The 21,708-nt window shown below is 43.4% G+C and overlaps 3 protein-coding genes across 3 annotated transcripts; 1 reads left to right on the top strand and 2 right to left on the bottom strand.

Annotated features, from left to right (window-relative positions):
- Positions 1–404: 404 nt before the first annotated feature.
- LOC109430174 (alpha-methylacyl-CoA racemase) lies at positions 405–2,029 on the top strand. The gene is made up of 2 exons (XM_019706226.3): positions 405–684; positions 869–2,029. The coding sequence occupies exons 1-2, from the start codon at positions 577–579 to the stop codon at positions 1,901–1,903; spliced, it is 1,143 nt and encodes a 380-aa protein (XP_019561771.2). The 5' UTR covers positions 405–576; the 3' UTR covers positions 1,904–2,029.
- LOC109430175 (2-oxoglutarate and iron-dependent oxygenase JMJD4 homolog) lies at positions 2,018–20,681 on the bottom strand. The gene is made up of 2 exons (XM_019706227.3): positions 20,591–20,681; positions 2,018–3,939 (listed from the first exon to the last, which is right to left on the bottom strand). The coding sequence occupies exon 2, from the start codon at positions 3,705–3,707 to the stop codon at positions 2,505–2,507; it is 1,203 nt and encodes a 400-aa protein (XP_019561772.2). The 5' UTR covers positions 3,708–3,939; positions 20,591–20,681; the 3' UTR covers positions 2,018–2,504.
- On the bottom strand, positions 11,932–17,355 carry LOC134286083 (uncharacterized). Its single transcript, XM_062847650.1, has one exon. The coding sequence runs from the start codon at positions 17,353–17,355 to the stop codon at positions 11,932–11,934; it is 5,424 nt and encodes a 1,807-aa protein (XP_062703634.1).
- Positions 20,682–21,708: the final 1,027 nt, after the last annotated feature.

The following is a 21,708-nucleotide window of genomic DNA, read 5'->3' as shown; positions in this document are numbered from 1 at the left end:
AATATCGAATTATCTCAACACCGTTTAAGAAGCCAATTTAGAGCACATACTATTCATGCGCTAATTTGACTGCGTAATCGGGTATTGGTTGCATATACTTTGGATGTGGTTAGGCACATGGATATTTGCCAATAAGTATGAGGCAATTTTCCTGAGTGTATATTTAGGGTGTCGAATTGACCTTCGAATCCAGTGACCAAGGAAACTCACAATACGTGTCTCTTGCTGGAAAATCAACTTTTTGCAACTCGTCACATGAATTTTAGCTTCAAAAATTATTTGAATTTATTTATTGACTTTTTTTAACGTGTTGTGTTCATTTTTCAATCATCATCATCATCATCATCAGCGTCTGCGATATCGACTTTCATTCATTCAAAGCTTTCGTCGATGACTGTTGCTTGCGTAAAATTATGATAACAAAACTGTAGTTCGTGTAATTTGATTGGTGGACGGACGGAAGGATAGTGTTCAAGTTTCGGCTCAATCAACGAAACGATTCAACGACCGACGACCTTTGGCCACATACATTTGAACCAATGATTTTTTGAATTTTTATGAATTAAGAGTATCGAAATGGCCCTAAAAGGATTGAAGGTGTTGGAGTTCGCCGGACTTGCTCCTGGACCATTCTGTGGGATGATTCTGGCGGACTTTGGAGCGACCGTCACCCGAATAGATAAGGTTTGTTCAATGAATTGGGGGTGATAAACTAAAAATCTTTTGAATCTACTGTTTTATAAGACTTGGCCTTGGCCTAGCTGAGTTTAATTCAATGTGTTGTCGAATTTGTTTTCACCAACATAATTCGGAGGGAATAAGGTCCACAAAACTAAATGTCTTTTATATGTGTTTGAAATTGTTTCAGACACCGACCAACAGCTTGGATGTTCTGCAAGGCGGCAAGAGAACGTTGGCTTTGGATCTGAAGAAACCCAAGGCAGTGGAAATAGTACGATCGCTCTGCCGGTCGTCCGATGTGCTGATAGAACCATTTCGACCAGGCGTAATGGAAAAGCTGGGTCTAGGACCCAGCGAAATGATGACCGAGAACCCGAGATTGATCTACGCCCGGCTGACGGGGTTCGGCCAAAATGGTCCCCACGCACCCCGAGCAGGCCATGACATCAACTATGTGGCCCTGTCTGGCATCCTATCATTGTTCGGTAGGAAAGGCGAACGGCCTACGGCGCCGATTAACTTAGCAGCCGACTTTGCTGGTGGTGGATTGTTGTGTGCCTTTGGCATTCTGGCAGCCCTATTGGAGCGGCATCACTCCGGAAAGGGGCAGATCGTGGATCACGCAATGGTGGAAGGTGCTGCGTATGTAGGAAGTTGGCTGATTCGTTCGCAGAATCTCCCTGTTTGGGGTAAGCCCCGTGGAGAGAACATTCTCGACACCGGAGCGCATTTTTACGATACCTTTGAAACCAAGGATGGGAAATATATGTCGGTCGGCGCCTTAGAACCCCAATTCTATAAGGAACTGCTGCAAGGATTAGATTTGGAGGGTAACATCGCACAGTATGACGATGACGATAAAGCGCGTCACCTGGTCGAAGCAGTGTTCCGCACCAAAACCAGAGACGAATGGACTGATATCTTCTCCAATCGAGATGCATGCGTATTCCCAGTGCTCGAGTTGAACGAAGTAAACCAATACACGCACAATAGGGAACGCAATGCCTTCCTAGATCGAAGCGAAACAAAGGACGATCAATTGGTTCCGAATCCTGCTCCGAAACTCAGTAGAACACCGGCCTCTGCTGGGGCACTGGCCGAACAGAAAGACGAACTGCAAATGGTAGAGGAAATTTGCCAAGAAATAGCTCTGGGACCGGAAGATGTCGCTGAACTGTGCAAGGAAAAAGTAATACTAACGAGCATCGTGCCAAAGCTGTAGCTGCCCCTGTGGGTTTATTATTTAAGGATAGGTACAAAGGACATTTGTGATTTTGATATTGGTTTGAGCCGTTTACATAATATAATGGTTATGGAGTTTAAATACAAAAAAGTATTCGACTACTGATTTGCTTTCTTTTATTATTGGTAGAATGTTTGTTTCGAATCAATCTGTCCGAAAGAAACCAGTACCTTCTCATTTATGTATGAATTTACAACATATGCTCAATCACGACAAAAACTGTTTGAATTTTATCATAGGAACTTTAACCCTAGTAAGATATAGGGGTCAATATGACCCAGACAGGCTCGTTGAACATGTTCTACGTCAGCGTGCTGCACGAAATCTAACATCCTAGGAGGGTTAATTACTGTCATTGGACAGGCACTGTCAGATATGTTTAGGCTCCTATTATTGATTGATTGATTTGTCTTTATTTGAGAGACTTTCAGCCCTTGGCTGGGAGGCTCCTATTAAATTGACTAGCTGTAGTAAAGCTGTGTGCTCAGAATTCTATTCACTACACTTTACGGTATGTATCGAGTAAAGTTAAAGGACTAAAAAGCAAAAGAGGACAAACTATTGCAAATAAGAACACAAGTTAAAACTGCCTAAGTGCTGACTTTATTTTATCCATGTTTTCTTCAACTTTGGTCAATAGCCGCAATGTTTCTAGTAACATGTTTTGCTCATGCATACTACTTAGTACATCCTGAATTTTCATTAGATCAAACTGGATATGGCACTTACCTAATTTGTATATATCGAAATGAACTACATCAACGCCCCCTAGGATGGTCCCAATTCGCTTGTTAGCAACATGTTCCAGAATATCCAGAAACGCTTCCAGATTCATCCCGTAGGACGCCTTCAACATCAGCTGACAATGCTCGTCGAAGTTGTCCATGTCCCTACAATCGTCGATTTCCTTCACAACCTGCTCGTACGCCGCCCATAAACTGGCCCAAATGTTCGCTATATTGCATCCATTGAACCAGTTATGGTTAACGGAAATCGCATCCTCTAGGTTTTGGACCTGATGGTACCACCCACTCGGGACGAATATCGCTTCCCCTGCCGTTTGGCGGATGTCATAATAGCGCACCTGCTTTTCCTTCAAAAGCTCTTCGCTTATTTCGAAAGGAAAGTTTCCCAGCTTGTCCTTAAGTTTGATTTCTTCTCCCGGTGGCAACAAGAGCCATCTTTTTACTCCATAGATGTTGGTTGACCAACTGTACGATGCAAACACATCGGCATGGAATGATGTCCACGTGCCCTTCGGTCCAATATATACGAACATATAATCGTCAAGCTTCCGGTCAATCAAATACTCATTGAGCCAGTCGGACCCAAAGAACATTGGCGTCTCATAAAACCGATACTGCGGCATTATTTCCCTCAGATGCCAATCCTTGAGATACATCTTCGAATGTTCCTCCTTCCGGTCAGCCCAATAATCCAAAAACTCGTGAAACTGCATATCCCGCTTCTCGTGAGCATTGTAGTACTGCCGTCCGCAATCCGCCACCGGTACGGTAACGTTTCCGATACGCGCCTTCAGGTAGGTCACGTCTACTTTATCGACTGCATCATCATCACGATCACGATGCACCCAGCGCCGAAAGCACTTCCACCGGTCGGCGACCGAACCAATGATGACGGCCGTGTTTGTTTGCATGAAGCGGCTGAAAAACTCACCGTAGCTTAGCTCCGAGGCCGGAAGGCGAGTGATTTCCACCGGGAACGAGACCTCCGGGAATGTTGCCGGAGTGGGGCCGATTTCCAATTCCGTCAGCGAGGCCATACAGGTGGAAAAAAACGGTGCGATTTTCTCTTACGATATGAACACTGATATGGCGATAATGTTTGTTTACAAAATTTTGCCCATCACACTCGACAGAGCGCTGAGCCGATTCGCACCCAGGCGGTGTAGTTTCGGTAGTTTCTGATTAGGGTGTTGAATCATGATTGGCACCAAGTTGTGCACTCAGCTAAATAAATAAAATTAAATTTTCTTAAAGTTACTGAGAAACGACCTGTTGGCGATGGCACCGGGGCGCAATCTTCCAATTGGCAGCACGATCGGGGTGTGGTGTTCCTCTTGCGGTGGGACTAGACCAAATACTTACTGAATCCAGCAGCACTCTTGTCCACAGCTATCGCGATGATGAATCGACGATGATCAGGATGACGAAACCCACAATCGTTTCACGGTACCGTTGCGAAGGGATACGGTATTACATTCCGTGCGTGCCAACCAACAGACTAGACGGAACGCGTTACTTTCGAACACCGATACTACTCACTCAGGGTAGGAGGTTCAAGAAGGAGTATAGTGAAAATCGAACGTCCAAATCGTGTGTGATAGGATTTAGGCCTTTCTAGACTCATGCCAACGTTACTCGCATTCGGAACCTTGGCGTACCAGAGTGAGAAAATAAATGCCTTCACACTTGAATCTAAATCGAACTGGCCTTTTCTAGACTCATGCCAACGTTTCTCGCATTCGGAACCTTGGCTTACCAGAGTGAGAAAAAGTTCGATAAATTCAATGATTTGGGACTCGTCTAAAATCGTGTGTAGAGCACTTAGGCCTTTCTAGACTCATGCCAACGTTACTCGCATTCGGAACCTTGGCGTACCAGAGTGAGAAATAAGTGCCTCTACACTTGGATCAAAATCAAACTGGCCTTTTCTAGACTCATGCCAACGTTTCTCGCATTCGGAACCTTGGCTTACCAGAGTGAGAAAAAGTTTGACCGATCCAATGACTTAGACTTCCACGATTCTAAATATCAACACTTTAGAAGGATTGAATTATCCAATCAAGTGATCAGAATAATTTAAGCTTCGCAAGTGCAAGTTCAGGATCAAAGGAATTTGAGTAGCAAAATACTTATCCGGGAGGTATCCAGTGTGGAGTCCAAAAACAAAACTGACTCTCGTCTTTATTGATCTTCCTCTTTTATAGCCGCAGGGCCTACCAAAAATTACACATGATCTTTCCTGAAAGGATGATGAAATAGCGGCTCTCGTTACGATCTACACATTTACACTTTCAGTACGTGTTTTAACATGAATATATGAGCGGCCAGATTTCTAGAATGATCTTTCGCGGGTACATGGTTTTTCGTGTTTTCACAGGAGAAATATTTTCTTCTCCGAAGAGAGAATTTTCCTGAATTTGAGCAATCTCTAGCTACATGATTTGATTGTATTTGTACAGAATTAGATCTACCATTCATATTTTGCACGATCCCGATGCTCAGCTGGCCTAATTTTCAAGATCAAGTTCAATGATGGATTTTGATTACATTTAGAATGCTGCCGATCTGCTAGGCTATTGGTATGGTTTCCATCGGGTGTCGCTTCAGATTGTTTATTTTATCATGCTGCTCAAAGTCAGTCGAGCCCCTCAGCCGCATAGCTTTTGCTTCGTTATGCTGATAAACATTGCCGCTCTGCTCTACGTTTATAATCGCGGGCCCTATTATATTGTGGTAGGTCTTGATTGTTCGAACTTGATTGGGGTTTTATGATGCGGCTCGCTTGGTTAGTTGTAGGAAATGGTTGGAAAGGAATTCGTTCCGAATTGTGTGGATTCAAATGTACTTCACGCTTCGCGTTCGTAACATTCCGGCCCTCGTAAATCTACCGGGGAGATTTACCTAGTATCTTTCGATAAGCGAAGTGATCTTCCAAACATTTCCTTTACAATGTTGATTATGATAAAGTATAGTAATTATTTTTCTTATTACTATTATTGATCTTATTATCTTGAACAACTATATCTTATTAATTGTTGGATACATACTGGCTCTGTATGGCTCTTCTACATTTTCATTTAGTTTAGTGTCGCTTTTCTCTTTGACTGATTCCAGGTCTTTTGTTCTATCGTTTTCCTTGGTGAATTTTTTGGTTTCTTCCATAAATTTCTTGTGAGATAGAAGACTAGTGAGTGAATCCCAGCATGATGCAATTAGCTTCCAACTAAATCCATATATGTCATATAAAATTCTTCCATGAATAAGTGTATCGACGAAGAATTTAATAATACGCACTATTAGGTATAAACCAATAGCAGTAGATGTTAGATTGCCCAGCCAAGTAGTCCAAGATATTAACTTCTTCCAATATTTGCTGAATACATTATCCAATACCTTTTCGGAAATCATAGCTTCAAATTGAAATCCTTGTCTGTTTGGATGCTGTCCAGCCATTATTTTGTACACAACTGCGGAGGCCGCACGTTTTTCCCCTTGCTCATATATCATGTTTCTTTTGTTCTTAAATTGGATTTGGTTGATTTTTCATTAATCGGTTCTATGTTCATCCCATTCACGTCCACTACAGCGATTTTTGTAGTTGGACGAGAATAAACTCCCTTTTTCGTTTGTATCAATGCTGATCTAACCTGACCATCGTCAGCAGTATTAACTTGAATAACTCTACCTTTTAACCAAGATCCAGGTGGCATTTTTTCATCGACAATCAACACAAGGTCGTCAATTTTTATAGGATCGACTTTATTATTCCACTTGTTTCTTTTAATTAATGTAGGAATATATTCCTTTTTGAAACGGTTCCAAAAATATTTCCCATATTCCATTACACTTGAGCATTGCTTCTGATTCAAACTCCAATCAAGCGTATCGTAAGGAGGGACATACTCTCCTGCTCTTCCTATTAAAATATGAAATGGTGTCAAAACTTCATCTTCGATATTATCGACTGGTATGTGGGTTAGGGGACGCGAATTTAAAATAAATTCAGCTTGAATCGATGCAGCTCTTAATTCCTCCACTTTTGGTATCTTACCATTGTTAGCTTGCAGCATAACATTGAGGGATTGCTTAATAATTCTGATTAACCTTTCCCATGCACCTCCAAAATGTGGGGCAGCTGGAGGATTGAATGTCCATTTTAAATCCAATTTTGCAGCCTCCCCATTATCCATTTTTTCATTGATTTCGTCAATTAACGTTTTAATAATTCTAGCTGCTCCAACAAAGTTTGTTCCGTTGTCACTAAAAAGATGTTTAATCTTGCCTCTGCGATTTTGAAAATTACGAAGACAAACAAAAAATGAATCAGTATCAAGTTTCTCTGCAAGTTCAATATGGACTGCTCTGCTAGACATGCATGTAAATATTACACCCCATCTTTTTTCAACTGATCTTCGAATCATTACTTCCAGTGGACCAAAATAATCCACTCCTGTGTTTGTAAAAGGATAAATGAATGGTTGAGTCCTGAAGTCCGGTAAGGTGGACATCATGGGAGGAGATGGTTTTGCTTTATTTAGTATGCATTTCTGACAATACTTCTTAACTTTTTTCAATAATGATCTACACTTGAGGATCCAATATTTTTGTTGGATGGCAGCAATAACTGCATTGTCGTTATAGTGGAAATATTTTTCGTGATACGTTTTGACTACCAGAAAAGATATATAATGTTCATATGGGAGTATGATTGGAGTTCTAGCGTTTCTAGACAGACATACTGCCTTTTCTAAACGGCCCTTAGCTCTAAGAACTCCATTTTGATCCAAAAATGGATTGAGCTCACGAAGTCTACTTGATTTATCTATTCCATTACCATTTGTAAGAGACACGACTTCATCGTTAAAACATTCCCACTGAGCCTTTTTAAATAAAATATTTTCTGCTTCAACCATATCCTCATAGCAGAGTTTATGCAATGGTTTTCCTTTATTGACAATCCATTTAACGAATTGTTTGAATATGTTAACATGTCTTTTCAATTTCCAAAAGTCAGAAAAATGATCGTCTTTGATGAAAGAATATTTCTCTAACTTATTGTGCAAAGAAACATAATTTCTGATTTCTTCAACTGTTTGTCCAATTTTATTTCTGGATGGCCAATTTCTTTCATTATCACTCAGAAATGATGGACCAGTAAACCACTTTGGATTTTTCTTAACAATCTTGGTTCCTTCATCAGCAGGATTTTGATTTGAGGGAACATATCGCCATTGATCCATGTATGTTGTTTCTAAAATTTCAGCAACGCGATAAGCTACAAACTGTTTATATTTTCTATGCTCACTATTGATCCACGCTAGTACAGTTTGACTATCTGTCCACATTATGATTCTTGATATATTCAAGCGTAACTCTTTTTTAACTGTGTTCATTAAACGGGTACCAAGTACGGCACCTTGTAGTTCTAGACGAGGTATTGAAATTTTCTTTAATGGAGCAACTCGAGATTTTGCTGCTATCAACGTAACCATTGCTCCATTATTAGTTTTATTTCTCAAATAAACTACGGCTGCAAATGCATCTTCTGAAGCATCAACGAATGTATGTAATTCGTAATACTCTGCTGATGGGTGTGTAACACACCTGGGAATTTCAATTTTCGAAACTTGATTCATCATTTGTAGCCACAATTTCCACTGATTAAACGCTCTCTCAGAGATAGGAGTATCCCAGTCAGAAGTTTCTTTATGTAATCTCTGAAGCAACATTTTTCCATGAATAATAAAATTTGATATGAGCCCTAGTGGATCATAGATGCTCATTACAAACGAAAGCACTTCGCGTTTTGTTGGCATTTGATCTTTTCTTAATATGTTTTCACCCAGTTTATCAAATTTGACTCGATATTGCAAAGAGTCTCTTTTAATATTCCAAAACACTCCGAGTACCTTTTCGGTGATTGAATCTTTATGTTCAAATTGTTTCGTTTCTACTATCTGAATTCTTTCTTTTGGAATGTGATCAATCAATTTATTTTTATTTGAAATAAAATTTCTTATAAAGAATCCACCATACTGATGAATTTTTATTATTTCATTAACCGTTTTAATTGCTTCTTTCATGCTTGAAAAACTGTCTAGATAATCATCCACATAATGTTGGTTGACAATTGCAGTAGATGCAACTGGAAATTGATTTTCAAATAATTTAGCATTATAATTTTTTACTGCTTGGGCACAAGCGGGTGAACAAGTTGAGCCAAATATCATGGATTCCATGACATAAATATTCGGTTGTGCATCTGGGTTACAATTACGCCAGAGATATCGTTGAGCATACTGATCTTCCTTTATAATTTTAATTTGCTGAAACATTTCCATAATATCTCCAGATACTGCAATACTGTGTTCTCTAAATCTCAAGAGAACTCCAAAAAGTCCCATCAAATTATCAGGACCAGTCATTAGTTCGGAATTAAATGATATTCCTTGGACTTCCGCCGCTGCATCGAATACAACTCGTGGCTTTGGCGGAACCTTATTCTTGTTAATGACAATGAAATGAGGCAAATAAAATATTCTGGGATTCTCACTCATCAGCTCTGCAGGTGAAAGCTGTCTAGCGTAACCTTTCTCCAAGAAATCACTAAATTTTTCATTTGCCCAATCTTTTAATTCTGGGTTCTTCATTAGAGACCTTTCTAGTGATTTTAGTCTATTCAGGGCATTGTTATAGCTTGGAGGAAAACTAGATTTATCATTCTTCCACAAAAGACCTAGTTCATAATGTCCATCCTTATAATTGAGAGTTTGATTAAGAATTTTCTCTGTCCTTTCGTCATCTTTTGATTTAGGGAGCTCCTCAATGATTTTAACTCCAAAATTTTCTAACGAACAAAAATCTTCTAACATTTTGGAGAGATTTTCTGCTTCCTTTTCTTCTTTAATTGACATTGAAAAATAATCATCTTCCCTACAGATCTTACCAAAAATCAGCCAACCGAGTTTGGTTCTTACTGCCATAGGAGAGTTTTCATCAGCGTGTCTTCTGTCAGTTGTCATCAGGAGGTGGGGATGCTCCAGCCCGATTAATATAGTTGGTTTTGCATCATGATATCCGTCGATGTCCAAGTCTGCCAAATACTTGAAACGTTTTTTGATGTGCTTGATCTTCAGTGATTGCTTTGGCAGTTGTAAGTCCGGAATTGTTCTAACACCTTTCATGACGTACTGCTTGCCTTTCCCTTGTATTTGAATGTTAACTCGTTTACTCGGAGTTTCTTTTGATAAATTTTGCGTCCAAGTGAGGCATAATGGATCAGATTTTCCATCAAGCCCCAACTGATCTGCGATGGCTTCGTCGATCAAGCTGAGTGATGATCCCGGATCCAGAAATGCAAATGTATTGATGACTTTGTCCTTGTTGCTCAGTTTTACAGGTATTATTTGAAAGTACACATCCTTTTTATATCCATGATGATTATTCCTCTCCGATTTGTATTGTTGTTGCTTAGGTTGATGTAATAATCGATGATGCTTGCTTTTACATCCATTCAATTTACATTCCGTCTTTTTGGGGCAAAACCTTAAGTAATGCCCTTTTCCAAGACAAGAGAAACAGAGTTGGTTTTGCGATAATATTTCCTTACGTTGATTAACGTTAGCAGTTTTTAATTTGTTGCATTGCTGAGTTTTATGATTTAAATTGCAAATGTTGCACAAATCGTTGGATTTAGTGTGAACATGTATTCTAGATTTTGCAGGATGTGTCGCTGGCATAACATTTCTAGATGTTCCAGATGTGGGTAACAATAATCGAAGTGTCGATGCATGTGGTTTCAACCACTTGCTCAGATCAATCAGTGTGGGTTGAGATTGATTACGCTGCACCACTTCTGTCCAACTAATTTGCAAATTAAATGGTAACTTTTTCGTGATATCTTCAATTAGGCGATGGTCACGTAAAAAGTCTATTTTCTTCAACGATTCCATGTTTGTTACAAGATTGTCCAAAGCGTCCGATAACTCAACAGGGTTTACTCGTATTTGGTGAAGTACTTTCATCAAGTCGCTTAACAGTTGCTTATAAACAGTTTCAGGTCTTCCGAAAGTTTCTTCAAGTCGTTTAATGATTTGCGGGACATTCGCTGCGCTTATCATCAAATTTGCAACGCATTTTGCTGCAGATCCACTCAACGCTTGTTCCAACCGGTTTAAATTTTCCAAATTAGTGAATGCTCCTTCAATTGTAGTATCATCATAAATATTTTTAAATTTTGGCCAATCACGTGGAGCTCCATTGAAGGCTGGAAGTTTAATTAGGCCTTGTCTTTTGAAATATGGTGTTGCATCATTGTTTCTTGCTAACGCATTACTTATCGATTGATTTATATGCTCTGACAGATTTTGTTTTTGTAGCTTGTCGAGCAAGTCATTGCGTTCAATTTCCAATTGTGTGCATTTTACGCATAAAAACTTTTCTTGTTTAGTCGGTTTATGATCCAGTTCTGCACACGTTAAGTGAAACCAGCGGTCACACTCATCGCAACATACCATATCACACACTGTATCATCCTCATTGCAAAGACGGCAATGGCCGTTCTTGTTCAATACGAACCTTGTAGACATGTTTGCTGATTCCCAGGTTAGCTTCGGGATTTCCTTGAGTTCACTCTAGCCTCGTTGCATAAAAGTCGCCGTCCAAGACTGTCTGCACAGTGCTGTATCTCGTACCACCAAAACCTTGTGAATGTCAGTTCACTTTCACTAATTTTTCACGACTGTTCAGTTCAATATTGCCTTCCCTAAAAGGGCGCTAGTCACTATGGCACGACTAGACCAATTTGTGAATGTAAGTTCACTTATATTCTTCACGATATCGTTGAGTTCAATGTTGCCTTTCCCGAAGGGAGCTAGTCACTATGGCACGACTAGACCAAATTTCTACTTGTGAATGTCAGTTCACTTTTAATTGCCTTCCCAAAAAGGGCGCTAGTCACTATGGCACGACTAGACCGATTTGTGAATGTCTGTTCACTTATATTCTTCACGATATCGAGTTCAATGATGCTGTCCCACGATAGCTCAGGCTAAAACTTTCGGCAGGAAAATCGGATGGTTCGGCACACTTGAAAATTAGTAAAAATACTTCCGTTCGATACAAAGTCCGGTTTATTTCTGATTTTTAGCTTGGTACAGTGTTGCTAGTTTTAAATTCAAAAGTTTATATGCACTGTAACACTCTAAAGGAAAAAGGTTCAAATCTCATAAAAACAAATTACATTTTACTCATTTTTACCATTCATTCACCCCCCGTTGATAATTCAGTTTCAACAGAAGGCATCATAGCAATCTTCGCCACCGCTCGTTTGTAGTCACCAGTTGCTGTTTTGACTGTCACCACTCGTACAACGTCGTCCTTGCCGGGGTGCACAGCCGCAATCCGCCCACGCTTCCATTGTTGCGGTGGGAGGTTTTCCTCGATCAACAGAACCAGAGCACCCACCTTGAAGCTCGAGTTCACGTTCGTGTTCCATTTTTGCCGTCCTTGCAAATGGTGAAGATATTCGCGAGACCATTTGTCCCAGAAATGTTGGTGCATCAGCTGGACGTGCTGATATCTGTCGAGCCGACCGACCTTTTCATCTCCATATGCCGGCACAGGAAGCGCTACACCAGAACGGCCGATCAGGAAATGCGATGGGGTCAGCACGGAGTAGTCGCTTGGGTCCTCTGACATGGGGTACAGAGGACGCGAGTTGAGGATGGCTTCCGTCTGCGCTAGAAAAGTGGTCATCTCTTCAAAGGTAAGTCGAGTTTCACCAACTACCCTCTTGAGGTGGTATTTCATAGATTTCACCCCCGCTTCCCAGATCCCACCAAAGTGTGGGCTTCTGGGGGGGATGAAGTGCCAGCGAATACCCTTCGTGCTACAGAACTCCTTTATTTTCAGTTGATGTTGCTGGTCCTCGAAAAGCTGCCTCAATGCCGCCAACTCATGATTAGCGCCCACGAAGGTTGTGGCATTGTCGCTGTGAATGTCACTCGGCAGACCACGTCGGCTGGAGAAACGTTGCAGTGCTGCTATAAAGTTGTCCGTCGACAGGCTCGAGACCAACTCGAAATGGATGGCCTTGACGACCAAGCAAACAAATACAACTACGTAGCCCTTGTACAGCTTCGTGCTGCGGCCTCCCATCTTCAGCATGAAAGGACCTGCGTAATCTATGCCCACCTTAGAAAACGGTGGCGCTGGCTGCACCCGTACTTCAGGAAGGTCTCCCATGAACTGTGCTCCTGGTCGTGGACGCTGTCGAGCACACACTTGACACGATGAAACTACCTTCTTGATCAGCTGCTGTGCATGTACTGGCCAGTAGTGCTCCCGAACAATCGCCAAAAGTCCGTTCTGGCCGACGTGGAAGTGCTCCTGGTGCAATCCTCTCACGATGGTTTCCGTGATGTGATGTTTCTGTGGAAGCAGCACCTGATGCTTGCCATCATACGGAATAGCCGAATATTTTAGGCGACCGCCAACTCGGATGAGGCCATCATCACCAACGAATAACGCCAGATTTCGGTACGGTTGCCGCTGAACGGATTTTGATTGTAGAGCCTTCAGAACATCGCCATATGACTCACGCTGAACGAGCAATAAAATTGACCTTTCAGCCCTCATAATTTCGTCGGCTGTGATGTCACCAAATTCCTGCTTTTTGTGCACTTTCTTGTCGATGTATCGATGAACATACACCCACGCTCGCTGGATTCTCCTGTAGTTGCTCAGTCTGTTTAGCATTATTGGTGGGTCCGACCTGACTGCTGCCATCACTACCGCCGCCGCCTTCACTTCCGGGATCATGGATTCTTCAATCGCTTCAGGTTGACGTGGAGTGAGTTGTTGTTCCCAGAGCATTTGAGCGCCTTTCCACCATTGTTCCTTCTTCTGCAGATCTTCTGGAAGCTCACCTCGAGATATCGCATCAGCAGGGTTTTCCTCGGATCGTATGTAGCCCCACTGGTACGACTGCGTTAGCTCGACGATTGTAGCGACACGGTTGGCAACAAATTGATTTAATACGAGAGGAGACTTCCTTAGCCAACACAAAACAATCTGGGAATCGCACCACAGCTTCACAGCATCGAATTGGATCTTCATCGCAAAAATCACCTTCTGCACCAGTTCTGCCAAAAGCTTTGCCCCGCACAACTCGAGTCGTGGTATCGTTGTCGGCTTGAGCGGAGCCACGCGCGATTTGCTGGCCACCAGGTTGACGTAGACAGTTCCATCCGCAGCGATGCTTCGCACGTATACAACAGCTCCATATGCGCGTTGGGACGCGTCCGAGAAACCATGGAGCTCCAGAGTAACCGCGTCACCTTGTGTCACACATCGTGGTTTCCGGATCTGATTCAATGCTGGTAATTGCTGACGAAATTGATTCCATTTTCCTAGAAGTTCCTGTGGAAGCTCTTGATCCCACTCTATACCAAGACGCCAAATGTCTTGCATAACCAACTTGGCGAATACAATTACAGGGCCCAGGAATCCGAGCGGATCGAAGAGTTGTCCGATCTCCGACAGAACCTTGCGTTTAGTTGGCACCACCGTCCAGTCGACTTCCGCTGCCCGAAACATGAAGTAGTCCTCTTGAGGGTTCCAAATCAAACCCAACGTTTTAATGCTGTTGTTGATTCCAGCTTCATCAAAGCTAACTTGCTGTTCTTGGAGATCTTCGGGGATAGCCTTCAATACGTCCACGCTGTTTGAACAAAACTTATGCACTGCAAAGCCGCCACGACGTAGCAGCTCTGAAAGCTCCGAGTAGATTCGAATTACTGCTTCACTCGACGAGCCGCCAGTCAAGAAATCGTCGATATAGCTGTCCTCCGTAATGACCACCTTGCCGAGTGCAAATTCATCACCTTCATCAGCTGCCAGTTGGACCAGAACTCGTGTCGCGTGGTACGGTGAACTAGCAACGCCGTATGTTACCGTTTGGAGCTGGTAAACCTTTAGGTGGCCATTGCCGTCCCACCAGAGGATTTGCTGATATTTGCAATCATCCTTATGTAGCCACACCTGCCGGTACATTTTGGATATGTCGGCAGTCAGCACCACGGAGTGGGTACAAAATCGAAGGATTATCGAGACGATGTCATTTTGTACCGTGGGTCCAACTAAGAGTGTATCGTTGAGCGAATATCCTGTAGTGGTTTTCGCTGACGCATCAAATACCACTCTTGTCTTTGTCGTCGAACTCGAAGCTTTATACACAGCATGGTGAGGAATGTAGTAACCGCCACCATCCGTGCCATCTCCAGGCAGCTCCGCCATGTGGCCTAGTGCCAAGTATTCTGACAAGAAACTGTAGTACTCACCACGCTTGATTGGATTCCTCGCGAGCTGGAGCATCAGCTTATTGAGGCGTTTCCGAGCTGCATCGTAGGAGTCGCCAAGTTGACTCTCCATGCCGTTGAATGGCAGTCGCACTACATACCGCCCAGACGATTCACGATAGTGGGTGGTCTTGAAATGCTCCTCAGCCACAGCTTCAGCCACAGTCGTAGGTTTCTCCGGATAGACGCTTTCCAGTTCCCAGAATTTGGACATCGTTTGGTTCAGCATTTCATCATTTCGGTTGAGCTGACACACACGGCGATTCGATCTGCCCTTGATCGGTACCGAACCCGCCACAATCCATCCAAGTTTTGTTTCAGCTAGCGTAACGCCATCCACGCCTAGCTTCATCCGACCGTTTTTGATCAAATCGAAAAATACTTCATTTCCAATGACCATGTCAATCTCGCCGGGGGAGTGGAACTTTGGATCAGCAAAATGTAGCCCAGATGGAATCCTCCAGGAACGGGAGTCGATGCTAGTCACCGGGAGGTTCGAAGTCACGTTTGGAACAACCAGGAACTCTAATTTGGGAGAAGCAAACGAACGATTGCAGGACTGGAACTTCGTGGCCAGTAGGAACTTGACTCGAGTTTCACTGTTGTTCAATCCACTGATCGGAACATCCACGGGGACCATGTTCAACTGAAGCTTTCCTGCCAGCTGCTCGGTTATGATGTTGCTGTCCGATCCAGAGTCTAACAGCGCACGGCACTGTACGAGCTCGTTGTTCTTTCCAGTAACCAACACTTGTGCCGTGGAAAGGATGACACGGTGGTCGGCTCCGCTGATGCTTGCGCATAGAGTTGTTGCACCACTACGCTGTTCAGAGTTCTTCTGCTGCTTCTGCGATTGTCCTTCGGAATCTGTTGCATGTTCTTCGTTGTCTTCATGCTTTTCTGGAACGTCCACACTAGTAGCATCGTTTGAGTGCAGCAAGCTGTGGTGCTTGCGACCGCACCCTTGCACCTTACACCCCTGCTCCGACGGACAGTTGACGACGCGATGCTTGGACTTCAGGCAGTTGAAGCAAAGGTTTGCTTTTGTCACAAGCACTTTTCGCTCCTGCGATGACAATCCTTGGAACTTCACACAACGGTAGATCGAATGTTCCGCCTTGCAACATGGGCACACCTCTCTAGCGACCTGGACGAAGGAGTTGGAAGGCACATGAGAGTGCGACTTCTGATTTATCTGCTGCCGCTTAGTTGATGCTGGAGTAGCTGGATGTGGAGGTGGCTGCTGGGTCCGATTGGTTCGCTGGAGTACACGTCCTCGTTCGCGCAAGAAGTCGACGAATTCTTCGAAATCGGGAAGCTCGCCGCTACCCAGCTTAGTCTCCCATAGCTCTTGTGTTTCCTTATCGAGTTTTTTATACAGTACGTTCACCAGTATGAGCTCGGCCAATCCTTCGACGGGGAATCCATGGCCGTTCAGGGCATCCGTGTGCTTGACACACAGCTCAACTAGCTTTGAGAGCGACTTACCACGATTATCCTTGGTGACTCTCGGGCAGTCCAGGATTGCGTCGATATGGGTGTCCATAATGAGACGCTTGTCCTCATAAGCATCTTCCAGGATCTTCCACGCCGAAGCATAATCGCCGTTATTAACTACTTCCTGGTCGATCTTATCCTTGGCCTCCCCAGTGAGCGAGTTTCGTAGATGCAGGATTTTCATGGCATCGGTTTCGTTTGTGTACCTAGCCATGATACTCTGGAACAAACTCTTGAAGCTGAACCAGTTTTCGAGGGTACCGTTGAAGGTAGGGAACGGTGCCTGCAGGTGAGGAGCTGGCGCCTGCACATACACCGGTGCTTGGGAAGATGCCTGGGGAGCGGCCACGTTTTGGTACACCTGCAGTTTCGTTTGCTGTTCGACATGGTCGATTCGCGTCTGCAGCGCCACATACACTTCGTTGTGTATTGCTTCGAATTTTCCGTATTCAACTCGCATCGCTTCTCGTTGCTCCTTCGTCAACAGAGCGGACATTTCTGCGTAGACCTTCTCAAACTCGTCAGCTGTTCGGCGTAACGTTTCTACGTGGAGTTTGAGTAGATGAATGCTGATATCTTCCTCTTGCAGTGTATCACGCATTCGCAGCAGCTTATCGATCAGCAGCGCCTGCCGATCACCCAAAATCTCCAAACTCTGCGCCATCCTGCGTCTGGCTAGCAATTCCTGCTGTGCGGCCTTTTGTTGGGCCACGGTTGGGATACGATCCGCTGTTTCTTCGTCACTGTTTTGTGATCCGGTGAGCGCGTCGAGAATATTCCTTCGCTGAACCTTGCTCGACGGTCCACGGGGAGTTTCACTTTCACTCATGGATCTTCAGCCTCTTCTTCGGCCACACTATCACACGCGTGTCGAGCTTTTTCAATGTTAAGTATGTTTTTGCACTGCTCGAACAACACCACGGAATCAATGTTTACAAACACTGTCGGACTTGATAGACCGACCGACAATTCACTCGCTCTTCGAGGCTACGTCGACAATCGCAAAGATGGCTGCCATTTCTCGTGCCACGGGCACACTCCGCTCGTCGAGACTACGTCGACAATTGTAAAGATGGCTGCCGTCCCTCGTGCCACGGGCACCTTCTCTTGCCGAAGCTACGTCGACAATCGCTTTTCGCCAAGATGGCGACCACCGAATTCTCGTGCCACAGGCACACACTCCACCGGGTGGCGAAGCACCACCAACGCGTATTTTGGCCTTGCGCCGAAATTAGCACACGGTGCTAATTTATCACTCGCGATTGCCGGAAACCATGCAAAATTCCTCCGATGATCCGGGAGAACGGACCAAAAAATGTCCCACGATAGCTCAGGCTAAAACTTTCGGCAGGAAAATCGGATGGTTCGGCACACTTGAAAATTAGTAAAAATACTTCCGTTCGATACAAAGTCCGGTTTATTTCTGATTTTTAGCTTGGTACAGTGTTGCTAGTTTTAAATTCAAAAGTTTATATGCACTGTAACACTCTAAAGGAAAAAGGTTCAAATCTCATAAAAACAAATTACATTTTACTCATTTTTACCATTCAGATGCCTTCCCAAATAAGGGCGCTAGTCACTATGGCACGACTAGACCAACTAGACCTGTTCAGGTCAGTCACATAAAAACAATCGTGATTTATTTTTCTTCTTTGTTCTGGATTGCTGGGTATTCGTATTCCTTTTCACTTGGTTATCGTGAATTGGGTTCTTCTTGTTCCTTGCACACTTGTGTCACTTGTACCGCGAGTTTCCTTGCCTGTATAGGCTTATTTGCCACTATCCGTGAATGTCAGTTCACAGTTTGGATCCGATAGAATTGTAACCGTATAATTTGTGACTATGCATAACACTCAGACTGCACTCTTGGCGACAGTAAACCACGTTACAACTCGAAAAAAACACTATTCTTGATTATTCGTTTTCAGTGATTATTCAGTTCACTTTAATTTGCCTTCCCGAAAAGGGCGCTAGTCACTATGGCACGACTAGACCAGTTTGTGAATGTCAGTTCACAGTTCGGATCCTATAGAATTGTAACCGTATAACTTGTGACTATGCACAACACTCAGACTGCACTCTTGGCGACAGTAAACCACGTTACAACAAAAAAAAAACTATTCGTTGGCATTGACTTCTACCCACTTTGCAATCAGTTAATTCACTATGCTTAACGTTGACAGTCTTCCACAATTTTTATTGTGGATTCAAATTCACTTTCCGGCACTATTTTTCAGCAAACATAATCCATAAGTACTCTTTTTCTTCAGTACTTTTCACTGTTCACGACAAGGTTCACGACGGTTTGATGATATTCAGTGTTCAATATTCTTCACTGTTTCACACTAGACTCGGTGTCGATTTCCACTTTTCAGCGCGCTCCTGGAGTTCGATTTTCCTTCCTCTCTGGCAGGCCACCAAGATGTTGGTGGCAGTAGCTCCTCCTCTCTGGAGCCACCAAATTGTTGGCGATGGCACCGGGGCGCAATCTTCCAATTGGCAGCACGATCGGGGTGTGGTGTTCCTCTTGCGGTGGGACTAGACCAAATACTTACTGAATCCAGCAGCACTCTTGTCCACAGCTATCGCGATGATGAATCGACGATGATCAGGATGACGAAACCCACAATCGTTTCACGGTACCGTTGCGAAGGGATACGGTATTACATTCCGTGCGTGCCAACCAACAGACTAGACGGAACGCGTTACTTTCGAACACCGATACTACTCACTCAGGGTAGGAGGTTCAAGAAGGAGTATAGTTAAAATCGAACGTCCAAATCGTGTGTGATAGGATTTAGGCCTTTCTAGACTCATGCCAACGTTACTCGCATTCGGAACCTTGGCGTACCAGAGTGAGAAAATAAATGCCTTCACACTTGAATCTAAATCGAACTGGCCTTTTCTAGACTCATGCCAACGTTTCTCGCATTCGGAACCTTGGCTTACCAGAGTGAGAAAAAGTTCGATAAATTCAATGATTTGGGACTCGTCTAAAATCGTGTGTAGAGCACTTAGGCCTTTCTAGACTCATGCCAACGTTACTCGCATTCGGAACCTTGGCGTACCAGAGTGAGAAATAAGTGCCTCTACACTTGGATCAAAATCAAACTGGCCTTTTCTAGACTCATGCCAACGTTTCTCGCATTCGGAACCTTGGCTTACCAGAGTGAGAAAAAGTTTGACCGATCCAATGACTTAGACTTCCACGATTCTAAATATCAACACTTTAGAAGGATTGAATTATCCAATCAAGTGATCAGAATAATTTAAGCTTCGCAAGTGCAAGTTCAGGATCAAAGGAATTTGAGTAGCAAAATACTTATCCGGGAGGTATCCAGTGTGGAGTCCAAAAACAAAACTGACTCTCGTCTTTATTGATCTTCCTCTTTTATAGCCGCAGGGCCTACCAAAAATTACACATGATCTTTCCTGAAAGGATGATGAAATAGCGGCTCTCGTTACGATCTACACATTTACACTTTCAGTACGTGTTTTAACATGAATATATGAGCGGCCAGATTTCTAGAATGATCTTTCGCGGGTACATGGTTTTTCGTGTTTTCACAGGAGAAATATTTTCTTCTCCGAAGAGAGAATTTTCCTGAATTTGAGCAATCTCTAGCTACATGATTTGATTGTATTTGTACAGAATTAGATCTACCATTCATATTTTGCACGATCCCGATGCTCAGCTGGCCTAATTTTCAAGATCAAGTTCAATGATGGATTTTGATTACATTTAGAATGCTGCCGATCTGCTAGGCTATTGGTATGGTTTCCATCGGGTGTCGCTTCAGATTGTTTATTTTATCATGCTGCTCAAAGTCAGTCGAGCCCCTCAGCCGCATAGCTTTTGCTTCGTTATGCTGATAAACATTGCCGCTCTGCTCTACGTTTATAATCGCGGGCCCTATTATATTGTGGTAGGTCTTGATTGTTCGAACTTGATTGGGGTTTTATGATGCGGCTCGCTTGGTTAGTTGTAGGAAATGGTTGGAAAGGAATTCGTTCCGAATTGTGTGGATTCAAATGTACTTCACGCTTCGCGTTCGTAACACGACCTTTAAACAGTTCATAACAATTAAATTCCATAAGATTGCTCTATGATGCAGAATTGACTCACAGATTGGTTGGTTGGACAATGCTAGCCGCACTGTTGGCCGCACGGTCACGAAGCCCACTATGCAATATGTAGTCATAACCTGAGACGAGACTCGCGAAGAGGAAAAAAAGCAACGTCAAGTGCAGCCCAACTGAGCTGTCAGTTGTAGCCCGTTTGATTACGTTACCTAAAACGAGTAAAGTATTGCTATCCGAGATAAATTCTGAAGCCAAAATTCACTCCGAGCAGCATTTTTTTCTTCTGTACTGTCAAAAATAAATTGAAAACAAAATATACCGCATTTAGTTCACCACTGGACTGCGAACTGCGACTTCATAAGTGCGAAAACGTAAACAAAAGTGCGCGATTGCATCAAATCAGGTTGATGTTTTCGGCGCACTATTTCTTCAATCTATGGTGAACAAGCACGTGCTCTGAAGACACCGAGTTGATTTGATGCAATCGCGCACTTTTATTTGCGTTTTCGCACTCGTGAAAACTAGTGCGATAGGGCACTGCATGAAATTATCTCCCTCTCTTTCACTCTTACAGAAATTTTGTAAACAACAAGGCCAAGAAACGTCAAAATCCCATACAAAATCAAAACAATGCAGTGCCCTATTCGCCTCCAAACGTCATCACCCCACCGCAAAATCGCTAGCGTAGAACGATCGACGCGCCCTCATTTTTCGAATGTTGGAGAGCACAGGTACCCTTTTCGCGGTGTTGCTTCACCGTAAACAACACCGCGAAAAAGGTATACCTACACCCACCACTATTCGACAGATGGTGGCGCGTCGATCGTTGCGGTTTATCGTTTGACAGTCAATAGTCCAGTGGTGAACTAAATGCGCTATATTCCAATGATTACTTTGCTTGGCGATTTTTGGCGATGCAAAATTTCACCTCAACATGATTTTGTGCGTGAATGGGATTCATTCACACTGCATGTGAGGTGACGCGGTCACGTACGTGTTTGAACCACCAGCCCAAAACATATTATGTCATTTTCGCGGGTGTACTATAGACACTATAGATTCCATAGACTCGCGGAGGCGAAGACAACTGTAGCCAAAC

The sequence above is a fragment of the Aedes albopictus genome, chromosome 2, assembly GCF_035046485.1.
Source record: "Aedes albopictus strain Foshan chromosome 2, AalbF5, whole genome shotgun sequence".
Lineage (NCBI taxonomy): Eukaryota > Metazoa > Arthropoda > Insecta > Diptera > Culicidae > Aedes > Aedes albopictus.
This window is presented reverse-complemented; position numbering and strand designations above follow the sequence as displayed.

What these genes read in the sequence shown, in the direction of transcription:
- LOC109430174 (XM_019706226.3), top strand. Translation starts at nt 577, where the DNA reads ATGGCCCTAAAAGGATTGAAGGTGTTGGAGTTCGCCGGACTTGCTCCT. An exon ending in CCGTCACCCGAATAGATAAG is followed by an intron (nt 685 to 868) that starts GTTTGTTCAATG and finishes AAATTGTTTCAG; the next exon opens with ACACCGACCAACAGCTTGGA.
- LOC109430175 (XM_019706227.3), bottom strand. Translation starts at nt 3,707, where the DNA reads ATGGCCTCGCTGACGGAATTGGAAATCGGCCCCACTCCGGCAACATTC.
- LOC134286083 (XM_062847650.1), bottom strand. Translation starts at nt 17,355, where the DNA reads ATGAGTGAAAGTGAAACTCCCCGTGGACCGTCGAGCAAGGTTCAGCGA.